This window comes from Zonotrichia leucophrys, chromosome 7, assembly GCF_028769735.1.
Source record: "Zonotrichia leucophrys gambelii isolate GWCS_2022_RI chromosome 7, RI_Zleu_2.0, whole genome shotgun sequence".
Lineage (NCBI taxonomy): Eukaryota > Metazoa > Chordata > Aves > Passeriformes > Passerellidae > Zonotrichia > Zonotrichia leucophrys.
The window spans coordinates 38230100-38256391 of NC_088177.1; the positions used below are offsets into that span (position 1 = coordinate 38230100).

General features: G+C 49.7%; 2 protein-coding genes and 1 long non-coding RNA gene across 3 annotated transcripts; 2 read left to right on the plus strand and 1 right to left on the minus strand.

Moving 5' to 3' along the window:
- Nucleotides 1-8961: 8961 nt before the first annotated feature.
- On the minus strand, nt 8962-9669 carry LOC135450679 (proline-rich proteoglycan 2-like). Its single transcript, XM_064719058.1, has one exon. The coding sequence runs from the start codon at nt 9667-9669 to the stop codon at nt 8962-8964; it is 708 nt and encodes a 235-aa protein (XP_064575128.1).
- On the plus strand, nt 9192-14762 carry ACKR3 (atypical chemokine receptor 3). Its single transcript, XM_064718082.1, has 2 exons — nt 9192-9257; nt 12798-14762. The coding sequence occupies exon 2, from the start codon at nt 12825-12827 to the stop codon at nt 13917-13919; it is 1095 nt and encodes a 364-aa protein (XP_064574152.1). The 5' UTR covers nt 9192-9257; nt 12798-12824; the 3' UTR covers nt 13920-14762.
- Nucleotides 14763-16417, plus strand: LOC135450176 (uncharacterized). The gene is made up of 3 exons (XR_010440970.1): nt 14763-14950; nt 15237-15341; nt 16038-16417. It is a non-coding gene; the product is annotated as an uncharacterized LOC135450176 (long non-coding RNA).
- The last annotated feature ends 9875 nt before the right edge of the window (nt 16418-26292 follow it).

Consider the following 26292-nt stretch of genomic DNA (forward strand, 5'->3'; position numbering starts at 1 on the left):
TGGCAAATACACAGCTGAGGTCCAGCTGACTTAATGTTGCATTAAGAGCCTTTGTGGTTCGGGTGCACTGCCTTTGTTGTTCTGCCTGCTCGTGGTTAATGTTTCACCAGCCCTTTTTTACTTTATCTGCTCGTGTAATTACCCAGGAACAGCCCCGTGTGCACTTTGGTGATGCTTCAAATTTCACACCTCGTTGGGATGGATGCTGGGGAAGCTGTCAGTGTGAGAGCCGGGCAAAGAGCTGGAAGTCCTGCAGGAGCTTGGATGTGTGAGCTCTGCTGGGCAGAGTGGCCTGTGCAGTCTGAGTGATAAGCAAATCCCATCTTTTCTGGTGGCTCAGGCTGGGTTATCTGTGCGTGAGCTGGCTGGGAGTGTGACAGGGTCAAACAGGCATCGATTGTTTCATGGTGCAAGAGCTGCTCTGTGGTCCCTGCTATCTTGTGTGGGGAGCTTAAGCTGTGCTCTCCCCTTGTTCCCATGGAATAAACTCCTTGGGATGGTGAGGGGAAGGCCATGGGCACAAGCAGTTACTGTGCAGTGAGTTGTGTGTCTGCTGAAAACACTCCTGTAGCTGTTTCCTGAGGTGCTCTTCTACAATCCACAGGTTTCCCCCGAGGAAAGATATGCTCCAGGGAGCAAAAAGGGAGCAGGGATGCTCCTCTTCCAAAGGAACACAACATTTCTGTGGTCAGGAGACAGGTGGGAAGCCAAGGGTAGAGTGTGACCATACCTGTGGAAGGGGGCCTGTGGCCAGTCCCACTTGCTGTGTGCAAGGTGTCTGCCAGGAAAGGTCTCTCCAGGGAGGCAGGGCTCTATCTGCCTCCGTGTGATGGAATTTGGGCAGGAGATGGGGCTGGATCGGCAGCAGGAGCATCTGGCACGTGCCCCTGGAGACTCCTGGAGAATGGAGACCAGGCATGTAGGGAGCCTGGGCTGGGAAGCAGCTGGAGCAGGGAGCAGGGCTATGGAGAGCCCATGTTCTGCAGGTGGCTGCTGAGGTCTCCTCAAGTCCTGAGTGTCTGGCTGGACTGAGAGCCAGGAGAGCTTGGCAATTTCCACTGCTGAGCCAGAAGCTGTCCAGAGGGAGATGACCAGACAGTTCCCAACCACCAAACATCAAATGAAAGCAGCTGCAATGTCTTTGTCTTCTCACCTGTTTGCTGGTGGGCAAACAGTGACTGTTCACAGTAAAAAATTACCCTTTGTGTTCACTTACTTAACATTTTCAAGGAGTTGTGGCTAAATGGAGGTGACCTTCACTCTCAGCTCCCATGCACGGGCTCAGCTCCAAGAACTGCAGTCGAACCACGCTGACTTTCAGCAGCTGGGACTTGGGCCCTGCGTTTAATGTCCCTTCCTCGGTGCTCGTGCACTCGCTTTTCCTTGCCAAGATTATATTTGCTTTCCTTCCTCAAGGACTGCTCGAAAAATCAGACTTTAAAACAATATGTCTTTTTCCCCCTGCAGAGAACAATATGATATGCCACTGTTGAATTAATATGTCCATGAGAAGTGAATATAATCTCCCCAGTAGATCCCCTTTCCAAAAGATTTACAATTTAATGAATTTTTTTATTTCTTACCGGCCTGTAACATTTAGCTGTTTTACACCTACAGGGCTCTTTCCCATGGAAGCAAGTGAAGGTGGGGGGATCCCATCATCCTAATTCCAGCTCCTTGCTTTCTTCTCTCTGTCCCCAGCCTGCCACTTGCTGCTGATGCAGATTTCCATGGCATGGCTCCTGTCAAAACCTACCCTTGCCATGTTCACATCTCACTGCTAATCTGAGAGTGCGCTGTGAGGACAGGAGAAGTTTTTGAATAATGTTTATGTAAAAATCAGTGTCTCTGAAAAAATCTCTGCTGCCTGCTTAGCTGCTCGAAGCAGGATTTCTGGCTCAGGGTTTGATGTTATCCTCCTCACGGTCACATTCTGGCACGCTCTCAAATAAATGGCAGTAATGCCTCTGACAGCAGATTAAGAAGCAGCAAATAACATCCATTGGTAACACCTTTATTTAGTGGAAAGGGTAAGATGGAAATGAACTGTGAAGGGGAGACCCATCTTCTATAATTACTGGCTACACAGGTCATATTCCTAATTCCACCACCAATTGATTTCTCCTGAAAGCTCTCATTACATTGAAAATAGCAAATTGATTGCTCTGCCAGCCCTTTCCTCAGCAGATCCTGCTGGAACTGTTGCAGTATTATTGCTTGGCTTTGGGAAAGCTTGCTGAGATTGACAGAAAATGCCCTGCCATGCAAGTGGACAAGACCTTAAACCTTTCTCCTGCTGTGTCTCTCTCCTTCATCCCTGGGGCTGTCCAAGGAATGCTTGGATGTGGCACTGGGTGACAAGGTGGGGATCAGTCACAGGTTGGACTCAATGATCTCGGAAGCATTTTCCAACCTAAGCCACTCTATGATTCTGCCTCTGGGTGGACAAAGCCAGAGAATGGTTAAAAGCCTGGGTGGCCCAGCTGAAGAGGGCCACGTGAAGCACTGTGTGCTTTGAGTTGTCTCCCTGAATCAGAGCTGCTCACCATCACTTGTCAGGAGGCGAGAGCTGACGGCAGCGTCCCCGCGCCGGACAGGGCCTGGAAAACACAGATCCCTCCCGGCAGCTTTTCACAAAGCTTTCAGCGTGTGCTGCCTCAAACCACGGATGCTGCAGGCCTGTGACAGCCCAAGCAGCTCAGCTTTATGCTGGAAAACCTTCCTCTTCTGTTTGGTCCTTACTGTTGTGGTGCTGAAGCTGAAAATGCAGCCTTGGAGCTGCAGCAGAGATGGAAACCAGCCCCCGAGCGGCTTTTTGCAATAAAAATAAAATATCTCATGAACCTTTGAACTAACAGGTGGGTGCTGTGGAGGAGGAAGGGAAGTCCTGAGCTGTGATTTCTCTTTTATAGCTTGGCTTAGTGGTTTAGGGGAAGCAGGAGCCTTGCCCTAGGATGGGCTGTGGTTGCCCTGGCATCCTCTCCATGCACTTCTCTTCCTTCTTTCTCCACTTTTAAGAGGTCAGCTTGTTTCTAACACAGCTTCTCTAGCACTGCCTTTCCCACCCCCTGATCAGCTTCCTCAGCTTGGGGCACCTCTGGCTCGCTCCATCCCTGTGCAGAGGAGGACTCTGGTTTCCTGGAGCTGCCTGCGAGCACGTTCTTGCCTGGCTGCTTCTCCCCGCTCTCTTCCCCCTGCCTTCCTCATTGTGTGTCTGTTCCAGACCGGACAGGATGGAGCTGGACAGGAGAGCAGCCCTGGGGCTTCCCTGAGGCTGCTGACGCTGCTGGGGGCAGGGTTTGGCACTAAATGCCCTGATTGTTCCCTGCTGCTGCTGCTGCTGCTGGGAAGTGAAGCCGGGCAGCATTGCTGGAAACGCACTGCTCGTTTCCTTTCTGCCGCCGTTGCAGAGGTGACTCCTGACGCAGTCAGCTATTCATTCCTTTTGTTAGCACAGGGGCTCGTTCCTCCATCCATCCATCCATCCATCCATCCATCCATCCATCCATCCATCCATCCATCCATCCATCCATCCATCCATCCATCCATCCATCATCCATCCATCCATCCATCCCTCCATCCATCCCTCCATCCATCCATCCATCCATCCATCCATCCATCCATCCATCCATCCATCCATCCATCCATCCCTCCCCATCCATCAACATCACCACATCATGCATCCTGCGAGCATCACCACAATCTCAAAATCAGTTATTCCTCCTCTCACATCTCATGTATCCATCCATCCTCATCCCCTGATGCGGCTGAGCTGTCTTGGCAGAGGGAGGAAGCACAGGATGCTGGGTTCCCCCTTTGGACACTTCATGGATCACAGCCTGCCTTCCTCCAGGGCTGTGCTGGGTTTTGGTGTGGCTGGGTGGGTGTTTGAGCTCCTGGCACTGTTCTCTGTGTGTGTGTGTGAGGCTGCTCCCACCTCGCTCCTGCTGCATGCAAACCCTCTCTCGTGCAACTGGAGAAATGTTTCCACTTTGTCCCATTCCCATACTTGCTGTGCAATCAGAATGCTCCCCCCGCCCAATAGAATCTGCACTTTGCCTTCTTGGCCTTCCCTCTCATTCCCAAACCTGTGTCTTCCCAGCACTCGAAGCTGCCAACTGGAGTTTTTTACTTTTTATTTTTAATTTTTCTGTTGATTTGAATAGGCAGGGCTGGGTGTCAGCTTCCATCTGCCTCCCAGCTGGAAAGGGAAGCCTGAAGAGAAAGGGAGGGTGCTTTCAGCCTGTGTTCCCAAAGTCAATAGGGAAAGGCTGTGAGGGCTGGGAGAAATTCAGGATTTTTTCTCTCCCCTACCCCCATTAGTAAAAACTTGTGCTTTTGGAGAAAAAAAAAAAAGAACATATTGCTGTAGTTCAGACAGTTAAACAAAACATAAATGCAAACCAAAGCAGTTAAATAATGATCTGGCTTTCAGTGCTGCATTTTGCCCAATGCTGACGTGTTGCCACAGACTCCTCCATAACAGGGTGAAAACTGCAAAACTTTGCTTTCCTAAATCATAAAATGGTTTGGGTTGGAAGGGACCCTAAAGTTCATCCCATTCCACCTTCTGCCATGGGCAGGGAAACCTTCCACTAGCCCAGGTTGCTCCAGGCAAATGGCCTGGGACATTTCTAGGTATCCACGGGCAACCACCCTGTGCCAGGGCCTGCCCACCCTCACAGGGAAGGATTTCTTCCACCTAACCCCACCCTCTGGCAGTGGGAAGCTATTTCCCCTTATCCAAAATCCTTCTTCAGCTCCCTTGGAACCCCTTCAGGCACTGGAAGGTGCTTTAAGGTCTCCCCAGAATATTCTGAGCAATCCCAGTTCTCCCAGCCTGTCTCATTTCAGTAAGTGATGGATCACCTGGACAGCTGCATCTCCAAGGAGCTGCTGGCCACAGCAGCTGCAGTCTGCCATCACATCTCTTGGATCACCTGCTTGGATTGGTGGCAGACACCAATTACTCATGGCAAGCAGGCAGCAGGCAGCAGCTCGACCTTCTGCTGGTTTGATCCGAGGTCCCCAGCTCTGCTTGCTCTGTTCTAGGCAGGTGGGTTCGCATCGTGCACATTTTTAATGCCTGAGCACCAAACAAAATGCAGTTTTTGTAGCTAAAGGGGAATTGGCCCTGGCTGTCCTGTGGGGAGTGTGCTCCTATAAAATGACACCTGAAAGGAGGAGCCCAGAGCACTGGGCAACTGCAGGACAGGGGAGGCTGACTGTGACTCCTGGACTTGCAGCAGCTTTGTGGTTCCAGGTGCTGGCTGGTATTTTTGGAGAGCTCTGGAAGACTTTGCACTTTTTGATGTTATTTTCTGGCACACCAAGTTAGGCAAACCCACTCCACTTGCTTTTTTTTTTGGCCAAGTGATCAGAGTGCTGCTAGAGTGCCTTTAGTTTTGTTTTTGGTTTTTGTTTTTTTTTTTTTCTCCCTAGGATTTTCAGAGCCTGATTCAGCCAAGTTCTTCAGTCCCTGCTTATTTTTAAACCTAATCCTGTCACTCTCTGACATCACTGTGCTTCAATCCCACCAACATCCATGGACTTGGGCAAGCACTCAGAATTCGAGCAGATGCTGAAACGCTTTGCTCACCAACAGCTGTGAAGTTGGGAGGACCTCACCCAGGGAGAGCAGGGGTCAGGAAGGGAGATGAGACACTTTACATCCCACCCCTTCCATCCATGGGTGTTACATTCATATTTTCTGAAAAGTCCCTTTGCTTAGGATTTTCCTCCTGGGAAGCTGAGAAGCTTCAGAGAAAAAGGAAAACAATATATATCTCATTTGTTTTTCCTGTGTTTTAATTTTTTAGAATGTGTTTAAAAATTGTTTAGTAACAGGTGATTGTTTTATTGGTTTCTGCTGTGAGTTGTTTTTACTCATTGGCCAATCAGTGCCAAACTTTGTCAGAGCTCTAAAAATAGTCATGAATTTTCATTATTATCTTGTTAGCCTTCTGTAAGTATCCTTTCTGTATAGTTTTGGATTCTTTAATATAATGTAGTATCATAAAATAATAAATTAGCCTTCTGAGAATGGAGTCAAATTCATCATTCCTTCCTGCCACGAGGGACCCCACAAATACAATACATGGGATGGTGGGAGACTCATCCCTGTGTTCTTGTTCCCTGGCACCCAAACCAGAAAGGACCCCAAAGCCCATCCACTGCCACCCCCTGCCATGGGCAGGGACACCTTCCAATATCCCAGGCTGCTCCAAGCCCCATCCAACCTGGTCTGGAACACTTCCAGGGATGGGGCAGCCACAGCTTTTCTGTGCCAGGGCTTCATCACCCTCCCAGGGAAGATTTTTTCCCCAACATCCCATCTAAACATACTCTCAATTTGAAGCTATTTGTCCTTGCCCTGTTAATTGCCTGTGGATATAGGATTATGTGTTTTTGGGACAGGTTCAAGGGCTGAACTTGAGCCCTGTATCTTCCAAAAAGCCATGGTTCAGAGGTGTCAGCTCAGCTGCATGTGCTGGCTGGGCAGGGCTCAGCCCTGCTGAGGTGATTTAGGAGCTGTAGAGGTTGGTGTGGGTTCAGGGGAGGGTTTGGGGGTTGAGCTCACCTGGTGTTTTGGGAGCTGTCAGTGCTGCTGGCAGGGCTGGGCAGGTGGATGGACATCAATCCCAGCATTTCCCTGGGACACACAGCCTGACTGACCCCCCTTTCCCTCTGAATTATTATTTCTGCTTCTGATAAAGGCATGGGGCTATTTTTGGGCTGGGAACCACTTATTGCCCAGATAAACATCAGTCTCAGAGGCTGGGAGATTGCAAAGGAGCAGCAGTCACAAGTTTCTTCGTTACTAGGTAATGTATAACTTTCTAAACTAATAGACAGTTGTCACAGGGTTTATTTTGGGTTTCTAAGCTATCACTTTTACTTGTTCCTACTGCACTGTGGATACTTTTATCTAATGGGATATTATCACATGTACACAGATGTGCTTCTATTAAAACTTGTAAACTTGTAGTTACTCTAAAAAATGACAGCCCTACATTATAACCCTTCACCATCTTATCAATACAGTTTCTCACTTAAGGCATTTTCTTCCTTATAACTATAGAAACATAAGTTTATAATTTTTCTGCTTAATGTCTGTGTATTGTATTTTTACATTAATCTAAGCTTCTTCTAAGGTTGCAGATCAAACTCTTCAGTGTCTGTGGAAGTTTTCATTTTTCTGGTTCCCACACCTTGCAGGAGCCATGGAAGAAGGGGATTTGCACCTGGAATGAGTGACTCCCTGGCTTCTTGCTGCTTTTCCTTGGTGTTAGTGTTTCTTGCCTTTGGGGAGGGAGCAGAGGTGAGATCTGCTGCCTCCCCTTGCCTTGTCTATTTCAATACTTTATTGTGGCGAGGAAAAAAAAAAGAAAATAGAAAACAACTACACACATGCTGTTTAATTTTTTTCCCCTCTTACATAATTTTTTATGCTTCTTCACATTTTAAAATATTTTTTCTTTCCCTCCCCTTCTTTCATCATCTTTTCCTCTCCTCTCTCTTCTTCCATATTTTTCTCTTTTTCTCTTCTTTTTTTTCTTTTTTCTCATTTTTTCTCTTTCCCCTTTTTCCCCCACTTTTTCTTTTTCACCTTTTTTCCTTTTTTCACTTTTTCTCTGGGTCTGTCTTTTCTGCTTTCTCTTTTCTTTTCTTTTTCCTTCTCTTCTTTTTCTCTCTTTTTTTCCATTTTCTCTTTTTCTTCCTGTTTCTTATTTTCCCCTCTTCCCTATTTTTCCTCTCCTTTTTCCTTTTTTCTCTTTTTTCTTTTTCTCTTCTGTTTTTTCTCTCCTTTCCTCTATTTTTTATCTCCTTTTCCCTCTTTTTCTTTCCTTTTTTTGCTCCTTCTAATTCTCTTTTTCTTTTTCCTCTTTTCTTCTGCTTTTTCTCTCACTTTCCCTCTCCTCTCCTTTTCCCTCTTTTTTCCTCCTCTTTTCATTGCTCTTTTTCTCTCCTCTCCTTTTTATGTCCCTTTTTCCTCTCTCTTTCTCTATTTCTCTGCCTTTTCCCTCTCTATTGCTCTCTTTTTCTCCTCTCCTTTTCCCTCCTTATTTTCATCTAATTCTTTTTTTCTCCTTTTTCCTTTTTTCTTCTGCTTTTTCTCTCACTTTCCCTCTTCTCTCCTTATTTTCCTCCCTCTGATTCACTTTTTTGGCTTTTTCTTTTTCCTCCTTTCTCCTGCTTTTGCTCTCCTTTGCCCTCTTTTTTCTCTCCTTTTCCCTTCCCCCCCTCCTTTTTTCCTCATTTCTCTTTTTCTCTCCTCTCCTTTCTGTGTCCCTTTCCCCTCTCTCTTTTTCTGTCCCTTTTTCCTCTCTATTGCTCTTTTTCTCTCCTTTTCATTTTCTCTTCCTCCCTTTTTCCCCTCTTTTTCTCTCCTTTTTTCCTCCGATTCTCCTTTGCTTTTTCTTTTTCCTCTTTTCTGCTTTTACTCTCCTTTTCCCTCTTTTTTCTCTCCTTATTTTCCTCCTTCTGATTATTTTTCTTTCTCTTTCCTATTTTCTCCTGCTTTTATTATCCTTTGCCCTTTTTTCTCTCATTTCCCATCTTTTTTCTCCTTCTCCCTCCATATCTCACCTTTTCTCTCTCCTTCTCTCATTATCTCCCTTTTCCCTCTTTCACACTTCTTTTTCTCTCCCTTTGCCCTATTTCTCTCCTTTTTCTCTGCCTTTCCCCTCTCTCTTTCTCTTTTTCTCTCCCGTTTCCCTCTCCATTTGTCACTTTTTCTCTCCTTTTTCCCTCTTTTTCTCTCCCTTTTTCCTCTCTCCTTTTCTCGTTCTTATCTTCCTTTTCCCTCTCTCTTTTCTCTCTTTTTCTCTCCCTTTTCCCTCTCTCTTTTCTCTGCCCCTTTCCTCTCTCGTTTTCTCTCCCTTTTCTCTCTCTCTCTTGCTCTCCTTTTCATTTTCTCTCTTTCCCCGGCTTTTCCCTCCGTGCCGGTATCACCCCTCCCTACCCTGGCTGCCCGCACCCCTTGCTCCCGTTCCCGGAGACCCGGCCGGGGCCGGGCCGGGGCCGCTCCGAGCCGGGGCTGGGCCGGGCCGATCTGGGGCCGAGCCGGGGCTGGGCTGAGCTGATCTCTGGCCGTGTTGAACGCCTGTGGGGCCGTACCGGGGCCGTGCCGATGGGAGCCGGGCGGCCGGAGCCGCCCCCGGGAGGCGGGCTCCCCTCACGGCCGCCGATATAAGGCGGCGTTGGCGGCGGGGCCGCGCTCACTCGCTCGGGCAGCGCTGCCGCCAGGCCCCGAGGTAAGGGCGGCCCCGGGGGAGCCCCGCGGGGCTGCGGGACCCGGGCTCGCTCCCCCTGAGCGCTCGCAGCCTCTCCCGCGTCCCTCCGGGCTCGTACGGGGTGGGGGGAGCCTCTCCTGCGTGTCCCCACCCGGGTTTCCCGAGGCGGGAGGGTCTGCGGGAGCTCGGAGCGGCCGCCGCTCCCCTGTGGGTGCCCCTGCGCGCCCAGGTGCGATCCTCGGCTCCGCTCCATGCCCCGCGGTTGTTGTTTGTTTCCTCGGCTCGGAACTGCCGGGGAGTTTGAATGTGCCGGGCTCGGGCTCGCAAAGCCCCTTGCGGGCATGGGTGTCCTCTTGTGGTGGCCGCCTTCCCGTGCTGGAGAGCCGGGACACGGGCAGCGTGAAGGCTTGCGGGTGACAGCCCGCCCGGCCATCCTGACTTTTCCTTCTCTCTTTGGGAAGGGCAGAGCGCAGCTTGCCCACAGTCCCGAGCAGTCGGGAGGCAGGTCTGAGTGCGGGCAGGAGCGGTCTGTGGGATGCTCTCCACATTGCTGAGGGCTCGGACGCTGCCCTGCCGTGCTGGGCTGCCCTCCTAGGCAGGGGTGCTGGTGCTTGTTTGCTTTGTCACAGCCTGCGGGAGGTGGGATGGGGAGGATTCAATCCTGCAGGCTGCATCTGCTCCAAGGACAGGAATTTGGGTGCGTCTCCTTTCCTTCTTGTCCTGTAAACTAGCAGCGACTGGACTCAGCACATGTGCCTGCCAGCTGGAAGGGGTGATGGCCTGCAGGAGTTTAGCAGGGTCGTGGACACAAATTGCAGTCCCAGCTTCCTTCAGGAGTTTTTCGGATGCTGTGCTGTCTGCAGAGAGCGCTGAAGGTGTTTTCTTAGGAGCACGGAGTGGCTTTATTGAGTTTGTCTGGTGGGTTCCCCCCGTGCCTCCCAGCTAATCTGGGTGGGAGTGGGAGCTCGGGTTACAGCAGCTAATCCCAGACTAGAGCCCGGTTTGCGGGGCTGTAATCTGCGAGCACAGCCCTCCTCCCCGGCGGGGCTGGAGCCTGGGAGGCCGGCTCGGTGTCGGGTTTTTATGGCCGCGCTGGGGATGCGGAAGGCGCAGGCAGATGGATGGATGCACGTGTGTGCAGCAGCCGGGCTGCGATCGGCCCGAGCACCCTCCCTTCTCCCTCACATCCCCAGGGTGGCTCTGAGCCACCGGCTGCGACTGTGGTGGCCGTGGTGTCCCCAGCATTGGTGTGAGCCCCAGCCTCGGGGGCTCTCTGCTGCCCTGGTGCTGCCTCTCTGTCGGAATCTGACACCCTCAGCCAGGTTTGAGTTTCTTCTCCTTGAGGTATGGGCTGGACTGCGTGGTCACAGTCCCGTCCTGAACTGGGGTCTTGGGATGTGGAGTCAGCCTGCTCCTCTTGTTTTAGACCATATGCCTTTCCAGAGAAGCCCCGGCCCGCCCATGCCACTTCTGTGGGGTGTTCCTCCTGCTGTGCTCCCCTTGCTGCCCCCAAATACCAGCAGGAGCAGCCTTTGCCATGGGGCTGGAAGCTTTGTGGCTTTGAGGGAGTTTGCTTTAATCGCTGCAGAGTTTTGAGGTGCAGGAACTTGGGGGTGGTGCTGCTTCTCCTGTGTGTGAGAGGAGTGGAAAGTGTTTGTGCTGGGCGTGCAGTGGGACCCTGGGTGAGGTCTGGCAGGAGCCCCATCCCTGTGTCCCACTTGAAGCCTTGAGCATCCAGGGGAAGCATCCAGCCCTGCAGGCAGCAGCTCTTGGGGGGTGGATCAGCCCCTCTGCCCTGCATAGCGTGGGTTAAATCACTTTGCTTTCCCGAGATGAGCACGGGATCGGCTATCCCAGGATGGAGAGCTGCCCCTGGCTCAGCTCCCTCTTTAGCCAGTGTTTGAGCAAAAGCCGTGCTTAATTTGGTTTGAGTCTCGGCTCCGTCTTTCATCAGGCCAGCAGGATGAAAGGCATGGGCCAGATCTCCTCACGGGCCAATTTGGGCCTGTTTGTGGAGAGATTTGATCTCCCCTGAATGTGTGCAGGGCCCCCCTCATTGTTAGTGCCACCAGCTTCCCCTCTGCTGGGACAATAGTGCCTTGAGTCTTCTCGGGTAATCTCCCCCCTTATCTCCCTTCTCTTCCTGAGCCTCTGTCCCTGACAGGCAGGAGGGTGGGAGCTTTGGGAAGAGCTGATTATGCAGATGGAGCGGTGCTGTGTCTCCCTTTTTGGGGAGAGGGGGTGAGGAGAGGGTATGCAACACATCCGAGCTCTTCCCTGCTTACCCCTCACTCTGTGCTCCTGGAAAGCCTCCCAAGAGATCCTGTGGTGGGATCAGGGATGTTTGGAGATCCCTGTTGCTCTCTGGTCACTTGGCCACACTGGCTTTGCCCCAGGCTGGTCCCTCTCTTCGTGGGGTCATGGGGAAGAGCGAGGTGACCATTGCTGGGGATGCTGGATGTGTCCATGGATGGCCTGATGGGCCAGCTCAGGTGGAGCCATGAGGGAGCAAGGATCCATCCCTTGGGAACAGCTTTATTTTGGCTCATCCCAGGCTGGATCCTGCGCTCCAGAACTGGCCTGGCCATCGTGGGCACAGGCCTGTGCATGGTACTGAGGGTCCCAGGGTGCGGGGACAGCATTTTTATACCTCCCCAAAAAACACAAGGGCAGTTATCAGCCCACTTGGGGTTTAGTGTGAGCCATTAAGGGCCTTTTCTTTCTGCTGGCGAGGAAGTTAACAAGTTGCTTTGTCCACTGCCTGCAGGTAGAAGAAAACGCTGAAGAGGCAGCAAAAGTAGATATAGAAAAGCAAAAGGGTGGAAAGGAGGCAGTTGTAGAGCCAACTTTTGGGGGAGTGTTTTGAAATCAAAGCACTCTTCTAAAAAGAAAACTTAAGACCAGCAGATCTATTCAGCAGTCAAGCTCTGAGGTTTTTTTTTTCTTTTCTCAGCGCTGTGTAATGATTGTTAAGTGCAGGGGATACTTTGTAAAATAGAAAGGAGGGAGGGAGGACAGAGCAGAATTTAAATTTAAGTTTGGATAGCAGTACAAAGCCCTTTAGTTCCCCACTTCTCCTTTATACATCTGTATGACTTGACAAGATGCTGACCAGAGCCTGTGGTAAATGTTTTACAGTACCATGTATCAGCCAGATCAATTCTGCTGTGCTTGAGGGAGTGCAGATGAAATGGCTTAAAGGTTCCCCTGCTGAAAGCGATAGGAGCATCATTTCTGCCAGAGGAGACAGATTTAGTCGCCTGACGTTTATTTGGCCACGGTGTACTTTGCAGATTTCACACCCAGGGACGATAGCCAACCTGATGATGTCAGATGTGAGCTGGAGGAGAGGGGAAAATCACACAAAATCTGGTGCTGCTCCTCTTTTGTCAAGCAGATGAGCTTTGCTGAGTGTCTTGGTTGTTTTGCCCCGCGGAGTGCTCTGGTGGAAGGTGCCTGGCAAGAGCAGGCTGTTACTGAAGCGGCGCGTCCCGGTGTGACACGGCAGCAGAAATAGCTCCATAATTTACGTCATTTCTTTCAATCCTGTTCTGCCTTTAGGTCACTTGCGTTCCAACCCGAGCAACCATGAGCGCGCTTGACTTGACTTCCATCCTGGATTTCCTGGAGACGGCCAACCTGACGGAGATCAACTGGACGTGCAGCAGCGGCGAGTGCATCACGGTGGACGCCACGACATGCCCTGGCACGCTCAACAAGAGCGCCCTGCTCTACACCCTGTCCTTCTTCTACATCTTCATCTTCGTCATAGGCCTGGTGGCCAACTCGGTGGTGGTGTGGGTCAACCTGCAGGCCAAAATGACGGGCTATGAGACCCACCTGTACATCTTCAACCTGGCCATCGCCGACCTGTGCGTCGTCATCACCCTGCCCGTGTGGGTCGTCTCGCTGGTCCAGCACAACCAGTGGCACATGGGGGAGATCACGTGCAAGATAACCCACCTGATATTTTCCATCAACTTGTACAGCAGCATCTTCTTCCTGGCGTGCATGAGTGTGGACCGCTACCTCTCGGTCGCCTACTTCACCAACTCCAGCAGCCGCAAGAAGAAGATCATCCGCCGCTGCATCTGCGTCCTGGTGTGGCTCCTGGCCTTCTCCGCCTCCCTCCCGGACACCTATTACCTCAAGACTGTCTCTTCCAACAGCGAGACCTACTGCAGGCCCGTTTACCCCGAGGAGAGCTTCAAGGAGTGGCTGATTGGCATGGAGCTCATCTCCGTGGTGCTGGGCTTCCTCATCCCCTTTCCCGTCATCGCCGTGTTTTATTTCCTCCTGGCCAAGAGCATCTCCGCCTCCAGCGACCAGGAGCGCAAGAGCAACGGGAAGATCATCTTCTCCTACGTGGTGGTGTTCCTGGTGTGCTGGCTGCCCTACCACGTGGCCGTCCTGCTGGACATCTTCTACAGCCTTCACTTCATCCCCATCAGCTGCCAGATGGAGAACTTCCTCTACGCCACCCTGCACATCACTCAGTGCTTCTCGCTGGTGCACTGCTGCGTCAACCCCATCCTGTACAGCTTCATCAACCGCAACTACAGATACGAGCTGATGAAAGCCTTCATCTTCAAGTACTCTGCCAAAACTGGCCTCACCAAACTCATCGACGCCTCCAGAGTGTCAGAAGCAGAATACTCAGCTCTGGAGCAAAATGCCAAATGACTGCAAGCCCAGAAAGGAACTTCCTTGACTCTCTAACCTGATGTGGGGGTTTTTTTGTGTGTTACGGTTTGTTGTTTATTTTTTTATTTTTTTTACCCCTTCCTTTCAATGTGCTTGTTATGAACGCGGCGTGAATTCCAGCCTACAAAAGAGAGAGGATAAAGTGTAATTTAACAGTAGGATCAGTTGCAAAGTGGAAGTGGTACCAAAATGAAAACCTTTTTTCCTCCTAGCCCAGTGTGGACTCCTCAACAATGCTATGCAAGTGGAAATTATTTCCTAGCAGACAAAGCCATTGTGTACCATAGATAACATGGATAAGCTTCTCCTTCCACGTCTTGATTCCCTCTTGTCTCCTTGTGTATGTTTATATATATAGTGTGTTGTATTTAAAAGCTCAAGACTTTATTTTCTGCCCCTTGGTGTACCTTATACAAGTGTATTTGAAAGTTAAATATATTTTTATCATGTATTTGAAGTATATTGCTGATGAGTGTATCCAGAGTGCTGTAGTCTGAGTGTTGGGTGGTCATTTGGCTCCAAGAGGATGCTGATAAATAGGATGGAAATGATCTCTTGGGAGCATCCTCCCTGGCTAAAGGCACACTTTATGGACCATGGCTTTATGTGGTGTCACACCCACATGCTGGAGCATGAAATATATGTAGTGTAATATAGCTGCCATCATGTTAAAATTAACAGTATTGTCAGAGTCCTTAACTCCTACACCCCTGCTTCACCAGGCTGTATCCTCCTGCACAGAGTGAGTGATCTTACTGCTGAGAGTTGTTTCATTTGTAAGTTATTTTTGTAAAATAAAGATCTGAGAAAAAGAAAACAAAACCTGTGCCTACCAGTGGTTTGACTTGCCAGCCTTCTCCTCAGGGGAAAAAAACTAAAAGCCAAAAAGGAGGGATCTCAAGGCCACTTCAGTCCTTTGGTGCAGGAGCAGATGGGTCAGTCGAGAGTTTTCCTGGTGTTTGGTGGCCAGAAAGAACTGATGGAGGAAGGGGAGATGGCACTGGAGCATGGTGAGCAGGGAAGGGCTGGGAGGAGTGGGTCTGTGCTGGTGGGGAAGGTAAAAATTATGGATTTATGAGGTAAAAGCTGCTAGCACTGATGAAAAGCTGTGTTTGTAGCTTAGGAATAAACACAGGGCAGAGAAATAAAGAAGTGTGCAGATGGAGCGGATATTTGGACTAATCCAGGTTCAGCCCTCTGAACAGTGATTTTTGCTGGCTGTGGAATTGGGGGTTAGCAGTCCTGACAGCACTAAATCCCTTTTTATCTCTTCTTCCCTTTGGTGTGGATTTGCAGGGCTGTAGTGTCCGAGTGGGGCAGGATCCAGGCTGTGGGATGCCTCAAGTGGAGCCTTAAGCCAGCAAAGGACTGGAATCGTGGTGGTGTTCACCTCAGGACAAGGTATTTAATGTCAAATCATGATGTCTCCCAGCCGTGTTGGCTGCTCCAGGGCGGTGCTACACTGAAATTCCTGTTCAATCCAAGCATGCCCTCATCCCTCTGCCATCCCAGCAGCCAAACAATCTGGGAATGACTGGTTTTTATTTCTCTGTACATGTTCCATTTCTGCCTCCTCAAAGGTCGTCTTGTAAAAGCAGATGTTAAGTCTGCCATCCCCTCCTCGTACTGGTGTTGCTAAAAAAGCACCAGTCCATTCTCAAACGGGGAGAAATCCCAAAAGAAACAGGATTTCTGGTTGCAGGGAAGCTGTCAGGATGGAGAGCAGGCGTTGCTTTTTGTGCTGATGCTTCTTGTGCACTGTGGGTATTTTGAGTTTCCTGTTAACCTTAAGCTGCTGCCGAGCTGCAAGGGAAGTTCTCCCTCGTGCTGACATTGAAATGGGTTAATGCTGAGAAATTAATGCCCTGCTTTAGCTGGGCATTGCTTCCCTTCCCTCAGCATCCCTGTGTGTGCTGGATACAGCTCTGGCACCCTGCTCCTGTCCCCCTGCGGGCTGTTGCTCGTTTGAGAGCAGCAGAACTGTTTCAGGTCAGGCTCCCTCTCAGGCAGTGGGTTGTTATCACATGGTGCTGTAGCTTTACACTGCCAGAAACTCACAGAATTTCTTTTTTTTTTTTTTTTCCTTTCCCTCTGCAGTTCGGTATTCACAGAGCGGCGTCAGCCCTGCACAGAGCCCGGGTGGTGCTGAGTGCTGGGGAGATCCTGCAGACCTGCTGCTTCAACCACACTGATAAAGCCTTCTCCTCTGGGAGGTGAATCGTGGTGTGATGGTGCCTCTTCCACAAGCAGGGTCAGACAGGGAGCAGGGAAAGGTCAGGACCATGACCCTTGCTGTCAGTACTGTGCACACATGGATCCTTTCCAGCTCCTTGATGGGAAAACCTGGAGCTGAGGACTCACCTTGTCCCTTGAAAGGTGAAGTGGGAGGCAGCACCACCACACAGCAGCAGTTTGGGAAGTGGGAACCTTCCAATCCTCTCTCCAAATCCTCTCCAGGCACTGGTGAGGGGGCCTTAGGTGGCCACGACTCTGTGGGAAGGGGCAGAGGATGGGATGGCATTTGTAATTGTGTGTTTCTCATTAGGACTTTGGTTTCATGCTCAAAAGTCTCAAAAATCAAACTGCCAAGGGTGTAATAGCTAAAACTTGTCTGTGCTCTAGGAAGCTTTTCTCCTGTGTGACACAATACCCCAGCTGGTGTTTGCACTGAGACCAAAGTGTGGACGTGGATTCTTGGAGACTGAAACGAGGGAATTTATCAGCAGATGGCAGGTGAGTGAAAATAGGTGTCTTCTGTGATATGACTGTGACTTAGAGTGACTGATGTGATGGCTGCTGTCTCTTTGTTTGGCCAAACGTCCCAAGCCTGGAACTGGGGATGTTCAGGAAGAATTTCTTCATGGAAAAGGTTGTTAAGCTTTGGAAGGGGCTGCCCTGGGCAGTGATGGAGTCCCCATCCCTGGAGGTGTTCAGGGAAAGACTGGATGTGGCACTCAGTGCTCTGGGCTGGGTGACAAGTGGGGGTTTATCACAGGTTGGTCCTTGTTGGAAAAGACCTCCCAGACCATCAACATGACTCTGTGATTCTCTTTTATGAAGGGTCCCTGCTCCTCCCTGCTGTGTCTTTGTGGCTTGCTGTGCCTGGGGATCTCCCTGCTCCTCTGACAGCTACAGGTGCCTGTGAGGATTCAGGTCCTACCTTTTCCAGGAGGTCAAATTTGCTGTGTTAAGGCTTGGCTGGAAAAATGAGCATAAATCAAACATAATCCATAACCTGGAGCAAGTCCTCCTGCCTAACTCTTGGGCTTTTTGGTAAAGCATCTCCATGTGCCTCAGAGGCAGGCACTGAGCAAATAAAAATGCATCTGCTCCGTGAGAAAGGCTTTATTTCTCTTCTTCCACAGAGAGTGCAGTGCTGCTTTATTGTTCCTTAAACACAGCTTTCCTTTTATGAGCCATAAACGACGTTCAGGTGTAGCGCAGTGACTTTAAATCAGCTCCTCTGGCATTATGCAGATAATGTACTGCAAGAAACACCCAACTGGCCCTTTCTCCTTGTGCTAATTCATGGTTTCAGCACTGCTGACTTTAGGTACTCTCCTTTCACGAGTTCACTGAGCATAAAAGCCAGTTAAAATTCCTAAGAAGCAAGAAATAACTCAGCTGTGAGCAATATTGAAGCACGTGGGGGCGGGGGCAGCGCTGCCAAAGCCCAGCTCTTAACTCTCTTTCTGAGAGTTCCTCCGTGACAAGAGTGGAGCTGCTGCTTTAGAAAGTGAAGGGATGTGGGGCTGGGGATGGGTTTTGGGGGGAATTGGTGTGTGCAGAGCCCAGGGTTTGCTTTTAGCCTCCCTGCTCCATGAGGATGTGTGGCTGAAGAGCATCTGAGGCAGAGCCTGCTCCGACTTACACCCCGGATTTACAGTGGGATAATGCTGCTGGTTTAAAAGGAGCTCTCTGGGGTTTATAGGGCTTTTTATAAGCAGGATCAGGAATTTCAGCCGTAATCCTGTGCAAATGTATGGGTGTGAGTGGCGATGTGTGCATCTGCATGGCTAATGCAGAGTAATACCCACATCAGCCTGGGCTCAGAGATGAAATCACAGCAGCACAGCAGAGGATAACCATGGCAGTGTGTTCCCACAAGAGCACTTGCATTACAGGGTAATAATGGGATTCAAACCAGGCTCCCAAAGATCCTGGCATGGATAAGCCAGCTGTAAGTCTAAAACATGTGGCTGACTCTCCAACATCCACTGCCACGAGAAAAATCAGCCTCCTTCCACTTTGGTAACTGCTGTTTGAAAACAATTCTTTTCTTTTTCATAGAAATCTTGTCTCTTTGTTTTTATTACATGAAATACATGCAAGGCCTTAGCTAAAGGAAATGCTCTAATTTAAAAATTTAAAAAATGCTGTAGCATAGTACCAACATCCCAGTGATGTGAATCCAGGAGACCCCTCAATCCTAAAATACTGAGCAGGAAGGCACTGGAATGAGCATCAGAGTAAGGCTTTTTGGGGTGTTTAACTTACTAAAAGGTACAAGAAAGCACTGGGAAACCAACCAGACCCTCTGCAGATGATGCCTCTTGTCATCCTCTGGTTTGAAGCCAACTCTGATGATGGATGGTGCCTCTTGCCTTTAGGTTAAGGGGGGGAAAAAAACCCAAGCCCCTCTCGTGTTTGCTGTCTGTACAGTGCTATTTCCAGACTAAAGAAAAAGAGTTAAATTACATTTTAGCAGAACAATACTGACAACAGCAAAGGTCAGGAAACTCTTACGTAAGGTCACCCTATCGATTGCAGCAGTGAAAGGAGAGACATCAAATACTTGGCTGTGAAAGGCTGAAAAGCAGTAAATTCAGCATGAGATATTGAAACCCAAGCCTCTTTCATATGTGGCAGAGCCTCTGACATAGCAGGTTTACTGTTCAAGCTGAGATATGTTGCCTTGCCAACATACATTCTGAGTTACCCAAGCAGATTTAATGTTTTTGCAGTGGTGACTTCTCCCTTTTTATATTTTTTTTGTGTGGGGGGGAGGAAGGCTTTTCTTTTACTTTTCAAAAAAGCAAAAAATTGTTGCAGAAGATTTCAAACCTACCTAGGAAATGACCTTAATCAATTTAGTTCCACCGATGAGTATGAAAACTCAGATCTTTCTTTTTGCTTTCTCTGAACATTGTCCTGCCCGCATTGAGCGGGGTGACCGAGTCACAGCTTGAGAGAAAAGTGTGTTTTGTTTGTTGTTTTGTTGTGGGCTTTTTTTTAATCCATCCAAGTGGCAGCTCTGTTTTGTCCAAGAGGATTGACGTGACTGACAAGTGTTTTGAATTTCTAAGCTCTGAGGTCTCCGAATGCATGAAAAGCGAGTGACACACACATAAAAATGTAAATCTTTGGAAAACAAGCACCAACTACACACAAAAAACATAACAATTCTGCAAAAGGGTGACAGACGCTGCATTCATTCTGAGGGTTTTTTTTTTTTTCCTTCCCTCCCTTTTTCTTTTTTTATAAGCCAGTGTTTCTGGGCCACCTACAGGCACATTTGCGTGTCCTGCAGTGGGGAATTGGGATGCACAATAAGGCAAAGTCATGGCTGTGTGTCAGGGTGGGTCTGGCTGCAGCTCCCATCACATCACCAGCTCGCCAGGATCCCTTCCCATCAGCTCCATGGCCATCAGGTCACTGCCTGGATCTTCACCCAGCAGGCACACAGCTCTGCTATGTCCTCCTTGTCTGGGGCCTGGGCTGTGGGAGTCTCCCAGGGGGCTGAAGGCACTGGGCAGGGCTGTGCCCCCCACCCTGGGAGCATTGTCCAAACCCTCCTGCAGCTCTGGGGAGCCTGGGTCTTGTATTTGAGGGGTGCCCCGCGGCACGAAGAAGTGACGAATCTGAGTCCGTGTTCTTAAAAGGCTAATTTATTTTATGATGCTATATTATATTAAAGAATGCTATACTAAAGAATACAGAAAGGATACTTACAGAAGGCTAGAAAGATAATAATGAAAACTCCTGACTTTTCCAGAGCCTCGGCACAGCTGGACCCTGATTGGCCAAAGAGCCAAAACAATTCACATGACACCAATCAAACATTCCCCTGTTGCATAAACAATCTCCAACCACATTCCAAAGCAGCAAAACACAGGAGAAGCAAATGGGATAATATTGTTTTCATTTTTCTGCAAGGCTTCTCAGCTTCCCAGGAGAAGAATCCTGGCAAAGGGATTTTTCCAGAACAAATGACTGCCATGCCTGGGCAGTGCCCAGCACCCTCTGGGGGAAACCTTTCCCAGATCTCCAGGCTAACCCTGCCCTGACAGCTCCCTGGCATTGCCTCCTGTCCCTGGTCACCACAGAGGGACCACAAGGTGTGAGAGGGAAGGAAAAGCACATTTCTGGGCTCCCAAGCAGCAAGCTGGCTTCTCCCTTCTTCCAGGCATCCCATCCAGGGCTGGCTGGGACCTCAAGGTCGTGCCTTTGGTGGGTGGCAGCTGTGTAAAGAGGAGTGGTGGTGGGGAGAGAGGTTTTCTTCTCATTTCCCATCCTGTCTGGCCTGGTGAATGCTGCGTTTTGGTTGAGGGGTTTGAGAGAGCAGTGAGCTGCAAAGGCCAATCCCACAGCTTCCCCTCAGTTCGGCTCCAGTGCTTCCCCATGGCTGCTTTATGGGAAGCTGGCTGGCACAGGAGGATCCATACCTTCCCTTTGCACTCTATCCATAAAACACCCGAGGGTTTTGGATTCCTGCTTCCAGCAGAGAATAGCCCTCATTGTACTGCTGGAGAATAAAACAGGAGAGGGAGAGGGGGACTCTTCCCCACTCAGGCTCTGGCTCCCTTGGCTCAGAGGCAGCTTTGCTCATTCACGTTGGATTTTTGGCATCATTCAAGGATTTCTTGCCTGAGTTGTGGAGCAAATGCCAGGCATTCTTTGCGCAATGTCATTATGGGATGAGGGTGATGGAGCCTAGGAGATCCTTGGGGAAGGATGGAAAGTGGATTTTTCCATCAGCAGCCCTGGTAGTTTGCTGTCGCAGACATCCTTTTATGAAAATCCTTTCCTTATGATTTTTTCCTCCTGAGAAGCTGAGAGGCCTCAGGAACAAAATGTAAACAATGATTATCTGCTGCTGTGGAATGCAACAGGTGCATCTGTGATTGGTCTCATGTGGATGTTTGGAATTAATGGCCAATCACAGTCAGCTGGCTCAGACTCTCTATCCAAGTCACAAATCTTTGTTATTCATTCCTTCCTATTCTATTCTTAGCTAGCCTTCTGAGATGAAACCTTTTCTTCTATTCTTTTAATATAGTTTTAATGTAGTATATATAATAAAATAAAGAATCAAGCCTAATGAAATATGGAGTCAGATCCTCATTTCTTCTCCTGAGACTCCCGTGAACACCGTCACAGTTTGCTGTCTTCCCCGGGCACCATCTCAGCTCCTTTGCACCTGGTGATCTCTTGGCCCTGCTTCTGCCAAAGATACTTCAGGATGAAAGCCTGGATTTCAGGTTGGAAACTCCCAGACAGGTGAGCACCCCGTGTGTCTGAGAGGGGCGAGTGCTTGGCTTGGCCCCTGGAAGCCTGGATGCAAACCTGAAGAGCATTAAACCTTCTCCAAGAGTTGGGAGCTGTGACCGTGTTCACAGGGGTCTTAGGATGAGGGAAGAGACGAGGATCTGACTCCATGTTTCAGAAGGTTTGATTTATTGTTTTATTGTATATATTACATTAAAACTATACTAAAAGAATAGAAGAAAGGATTTCATCAGAAGGCCAGCTAAGAATAGAATAGGAAGGAATGATAACAAAGATTTGTGGCTCAGACTCTCTGTCCAAGCTAGCTGGGCTGTGATTGGCCATTAATTAAAAACAACCACACCAGACCAATCACAGATGCACCTGTTGCATTCCACAGCAGCGGATAATCAATGTTTACATTTTGTTCCTGAGGCCTCCCAGCTTCTCAGGAGGAAAAATCCTGAGGAAAGGATTTTCCATAAAAGTTGTCTGCAACAGGGAGTGGGGCAGTTCACACTTTGGAAAGCTTCCTGAGCTTTCCAGTGTCTGCTGCTTCCAGTCAGGCTGGAATCCAAAAGTGCAAAGGCTCGTGAAAGTGATTAATAAGGAACAAAAACCAGACCCTGAGACAGGTTCAGCTCCACAACAGCTCTGAAATCATGGGCTTGCAGCAGACTCGTGCTTTCCTCAGGTAGGTTTCCTCTTGGAGAGCTGGAAATCCATTTTTCACTCTGCATTCACTTCCAGGTGCTGTTTGTATAAGAGTGAGGAATGTCTCCAGGTGCAAAATTTCCAGAGTCTGCTGGCATCTGTGTCTTCCACTCCTTAATGTGGCTGGAAAGTGTGGTGCAGGCAGTTTGGGGAACTGAAGGGGATTTACTTGTACACGTGGCCTTCTCCCTGAGCTTCCCATAGGCCTGGTGACAACCTCTTTTCCCTGAAGCCACTGAGAAATTCCCAGACACCTCTCAGCCTGGATTCCTTCCCAGGAAGTTTCTGGATTCCCCTCTGCCCTGTGAGACCACAGCTTGTTGCCTGCTGGGAGGGAGAGGCTGTGTCCCTTTTGTGCCAGGCAGTGTCTAGGCAGGAAGGTGGTTCAACCCCAAGGATGAGCTGCTGTCACACAGACTGTGAAAGGAAGCAATGCACAGCACCAGAAATACTGCTTGGGATCTCACAAATCCCTTCTCCTTTCCCTTGGGAAGTGACCAGCCCTTTCCAAGCAGTTGGAATAGGTCCATGTTGCTGCCGAGCTAAAGGTGTGTCAGCTTGCAGGGTGATGGAAAAGGGAACTTGGAATGAGCTGCAGGTTTGTGTTGCACATGTTGCACACGCTGTACCTTCCTGCAGGGAGTCCTCACCAGCTGATTCAATCACCTTTCCCCTTCCTCTGGCAGCTGGAGTTGTGCATTAGAGGGAGGTTATAAAGGAGAACAGCTCAAAGCAAGGCTCTGAGGTAACCCATCAACCCATTCCTCACAGGAGAGGGATGGAGACAACTGCTGGGGGAAGAGCAAAGCTGCTGACTGTTTCCAGGACCTCTGCTTCACAGCTAAGGAAGGGTTTTTTCCCCCTTTGCTGCTCTAAGATATAAATTAAGCTGCCCTCTTAACCAGAAACACATTCAGTGCTGATTTTTGAGTCAGCTGAGGTGTTGTTTGAGCTTTATCACAGTGTGCAGCCTCTCTGGGTGCTCCTGTTGTTCATTTGCAAGCAATGAAGGTGAGAGCTTCAAGAAGCCCACATTGAAGTGGAGGGCTGCTTTTAGCAGCAGCATCTGCTCAATAGCCAGCCCTCCATTCATCAGGATGGATAGAACGGATTTCTCTGGATTGATTTCACTGTTCTCTGCCTCCTGTGCTCTTCTTGCCCTCCTCCTGCAAAGCTGAGGCTGGGCAAACTCTTTTCCCTGCAATGGCAGGAGCCTTATCTCTGCCGTACAGCCAGGAGCAGGGCCCTGTGCTGTGTGCTGCTGCAGGCTGCTGAAATCCAGCAGGGCTGGCAGGAGCACCAAGCTCTCTGTTCAGCTTTCCCAGGTCCTTTCCTGCTGGGGGACATTTCTCTGAGCTCCCTGATGCAGTGACAAGGGGTGATGCTGTGTAAAAGCCATTTTGGGGCTGAGGAGTGCCTCAGGCCTCCCTGGTGCTGCCAGCAGTGTTGTTTGTAGGGAGCAGAATCTCCTGTTAGATTATCCAATAGATTAGGGAAAAAGCAGAGAAGCCACTCCTCAGGCTAAGTGCAGGTCTGGTTTTCCCCAGCTGTGTCCATGCTGGTTTTTCCAGTGGTGCACAGATAAAAGCCATGTGCTCCCCACTGTTCCCAGAGGAGCTGCTGGGGTCCAATTCCTGCTTGTTTTTTGCCTGGAAGCCCCTTGGGGGGTGATCCCAGCTCAGTGGGGGCTGCCATCGACACCCACAAAGACGTGGATGTCCCTTCTCCTGGCTGGAAGTGCCTTTTCCCTGTGGCTCCTGAGGGAGAGGCTGCCCACAGCCCCTTCCCATCCATGCTTGACAGACTGAAGCAGCTTCTTGTGAAACCCCTCCAAGAAAACGGAAGTCTCTTTTGGTTTACAGTGCAATCCACTGACTTTTTATTCCTGCACCACCAGCAGCCAGTTGTTTCTGTGCAAGTATAATACAGGTTAGTTATCCATTATGGAATAAAGTTATGGGTTTTCCTCCAGTGCCAGACACTTGGAAGCATCTGCTGAGATAGAGGAGTACCCAGCATGGATAAATCATGTTTAAAAAGCTTGTAAATTTTAACAGCTTGTTAAAGTGCTTTGTTTTCCCTCGTGTGTATGCTTCCACCTTGGGGGCATCTCCCCAGCTGGCTGGCAGTGAAAGCCCAGCCCAGAGGATGCTCTGCTGGAAAGGCAAGAAAGGCAAGAAACTGTTCTGAATTCAGTTTTATACCTCATTTACTAGGGATTGCCTTTAAAAGCTGGTTCTTCAGCGAAAAAAAACCCCAAACAAATAGGTTTCCTTTACTCACTTGGCAAAGGAAATATTTTGTGCAGTGTTCTTGTCAGAGCATCTGTTCCCTTTGTTTAAAGCCCAGCTTTTTGAGCTGTGCTTTGTAAATGTTTAGTGCAGCATATTGCTGATCTAGTAATTCCCTGCTCCTCCTAAAAATAGGCTGGGATATCCTCTCAGCCCCAAACAGTGATTGTTGGGATGGGAGTTTTCCAGCTGAGGTGTCTGCCTTGGACCAAGTTCTTCTGGAGAAGCAGCAGCTCAGAGGGGAACAAAGAATAAATTTGTGAAAAACCAAATAATTTTCCATGCTGAATTAAGCCTGGTTCTTGAGGAAAAGGCAAAGGGGAAAGAAGAGGGGCTGTGTTAGAGCTTTGTGGTTAATTCCCTGAATATGCCTCTACCTGGGTCATCTTTGATCTTTTCTCTGAGCTGTCCTTAGTTTGTGCAAGCCTAAGGGCTTTGCAACAAAGAGATGGGTAGCCTGGTTTTGGGGGAACTTCATCTCCTTTTGGTGGCTTCCAGTGGGATGAAAAGGGGCACTGAACTGGCTGGAAACATGAGGAGTTTGCAGTTCATGTTTCTATCAAATTCAAGACTATTTTAAACATAATTTCTTTACTTCTTACAGAGAGACCATAACCCAAAATTAAAGAAGTTATATGAACGGTTAAAATCTGGGTGAATTAATCACACTGGAGTGACACCTAAAATCGTCATCAAGTTTTGTGTCCAGTTCTGGGCACTCACAGCCAGAGGGACGCTGAGGGGCTGGAGCATGACCAGGGCAGGGAATGGAGTTGGGGAAGGGTCTGGAGCCCCAGGAGGGGCTGAGGGAGCTGGGCAGGGGCTCAGCCTGGAGCAAAGGAGGCTCAGGGGGCCCTTGTGGCTCTGCACAGCTCCTGACAGGAGGGGACAGCCGGGGTGGACAGGGACAGGAGCAGAGGGAACGGCCTCAGGCTGGGCCAGAGGAGGGACAAGTTGGACATCAGCAGGAATTTCTGCATGGAAAGGGGGGTCAGGGATTGAAGGGGCTGCCCAGGCAGGTTTGGAGTCTCCATCCCTGGAGGTGTCCAGGGAACTATTGGAGGTGGCACTCAGTGCCCTGGGCTGGGTGACGGCCAAAGGTTGGACTCGATGACCTTGGAGATCTTTCCCAACCTAATCCTGTGATCATAAAAACCACCAGGACGTGGAGTTGCCCACCAGCAGGACAGGACTGGCTTCCTTCAGGACGCCCAGTGCTGGCAGCCTGGCAGCTTGGGCTTTGGGCCCAAGTTTGGGGCCTGCAGAATGTGCCAGAGGGGCAGTGGCTGTGGGAATGCTGTGCTGAGGAGCCTGTCACCCTGTCCCATTGCAGATGGGGAATTGTGTGCTGAGGAGCTGTCACCCTGTCCCATTGCAGATGGGGAATTGTTGTGCTGAGGAGCTGTCACCCTGTCCCATTGCAGATGGGGAATTGTGTGCTGCTCTCCCCAGCCTCTCACGGCAGGGACACAGGGCACAAACTGCCTGGGCTTCAGGGAGCTGCTGGCTGCTCTCCCAGAAAGGAGTCCCTGGTGCTTTCCTCTTCAGGGGATCTCTGAAAGTGAACATATTCAAAGCTAAACAACAACAACAAAAATTATTTACATGAGCTAAAGCCCCAGCCTGTTGTTTTCCAGCTGAAATCTCCCACCGGGTTCTCCTGATCAGACAGGAGGGTGTGAGTGGGGTGTTATGGATAATTTCTGGATGCACCATATCCCAGGGATTTACCCCGGGCACTGAGATCTCCCCTGGACCAGCTTTATGTTCCATTCACGAGCGATTTGCTGCGAACAAACGAGGCCGGGTGTGATCTGCATGACAAAAGCCAGCTGCAGGGAGGGTGGCCCAGGCAAGGC

What these genes read in the sequence shown, in the direction of transcription:
- LOC135450679 (XM_064719058.1), bottom strand. Translation starts at nt 9,669, where the DNA reads ATGGCCGGGCGGGCTGTCACCCGCAAGCCTTCACGCTGCCCGTGTCCC.
- ACKR3 (XM_064718082.1), top strand. Translation starts at nt 12,825, where the DNA reads ATGAGCGCGCTTGACTTGACTTCCATCCTGGATTTCCTGGAGACGGCC.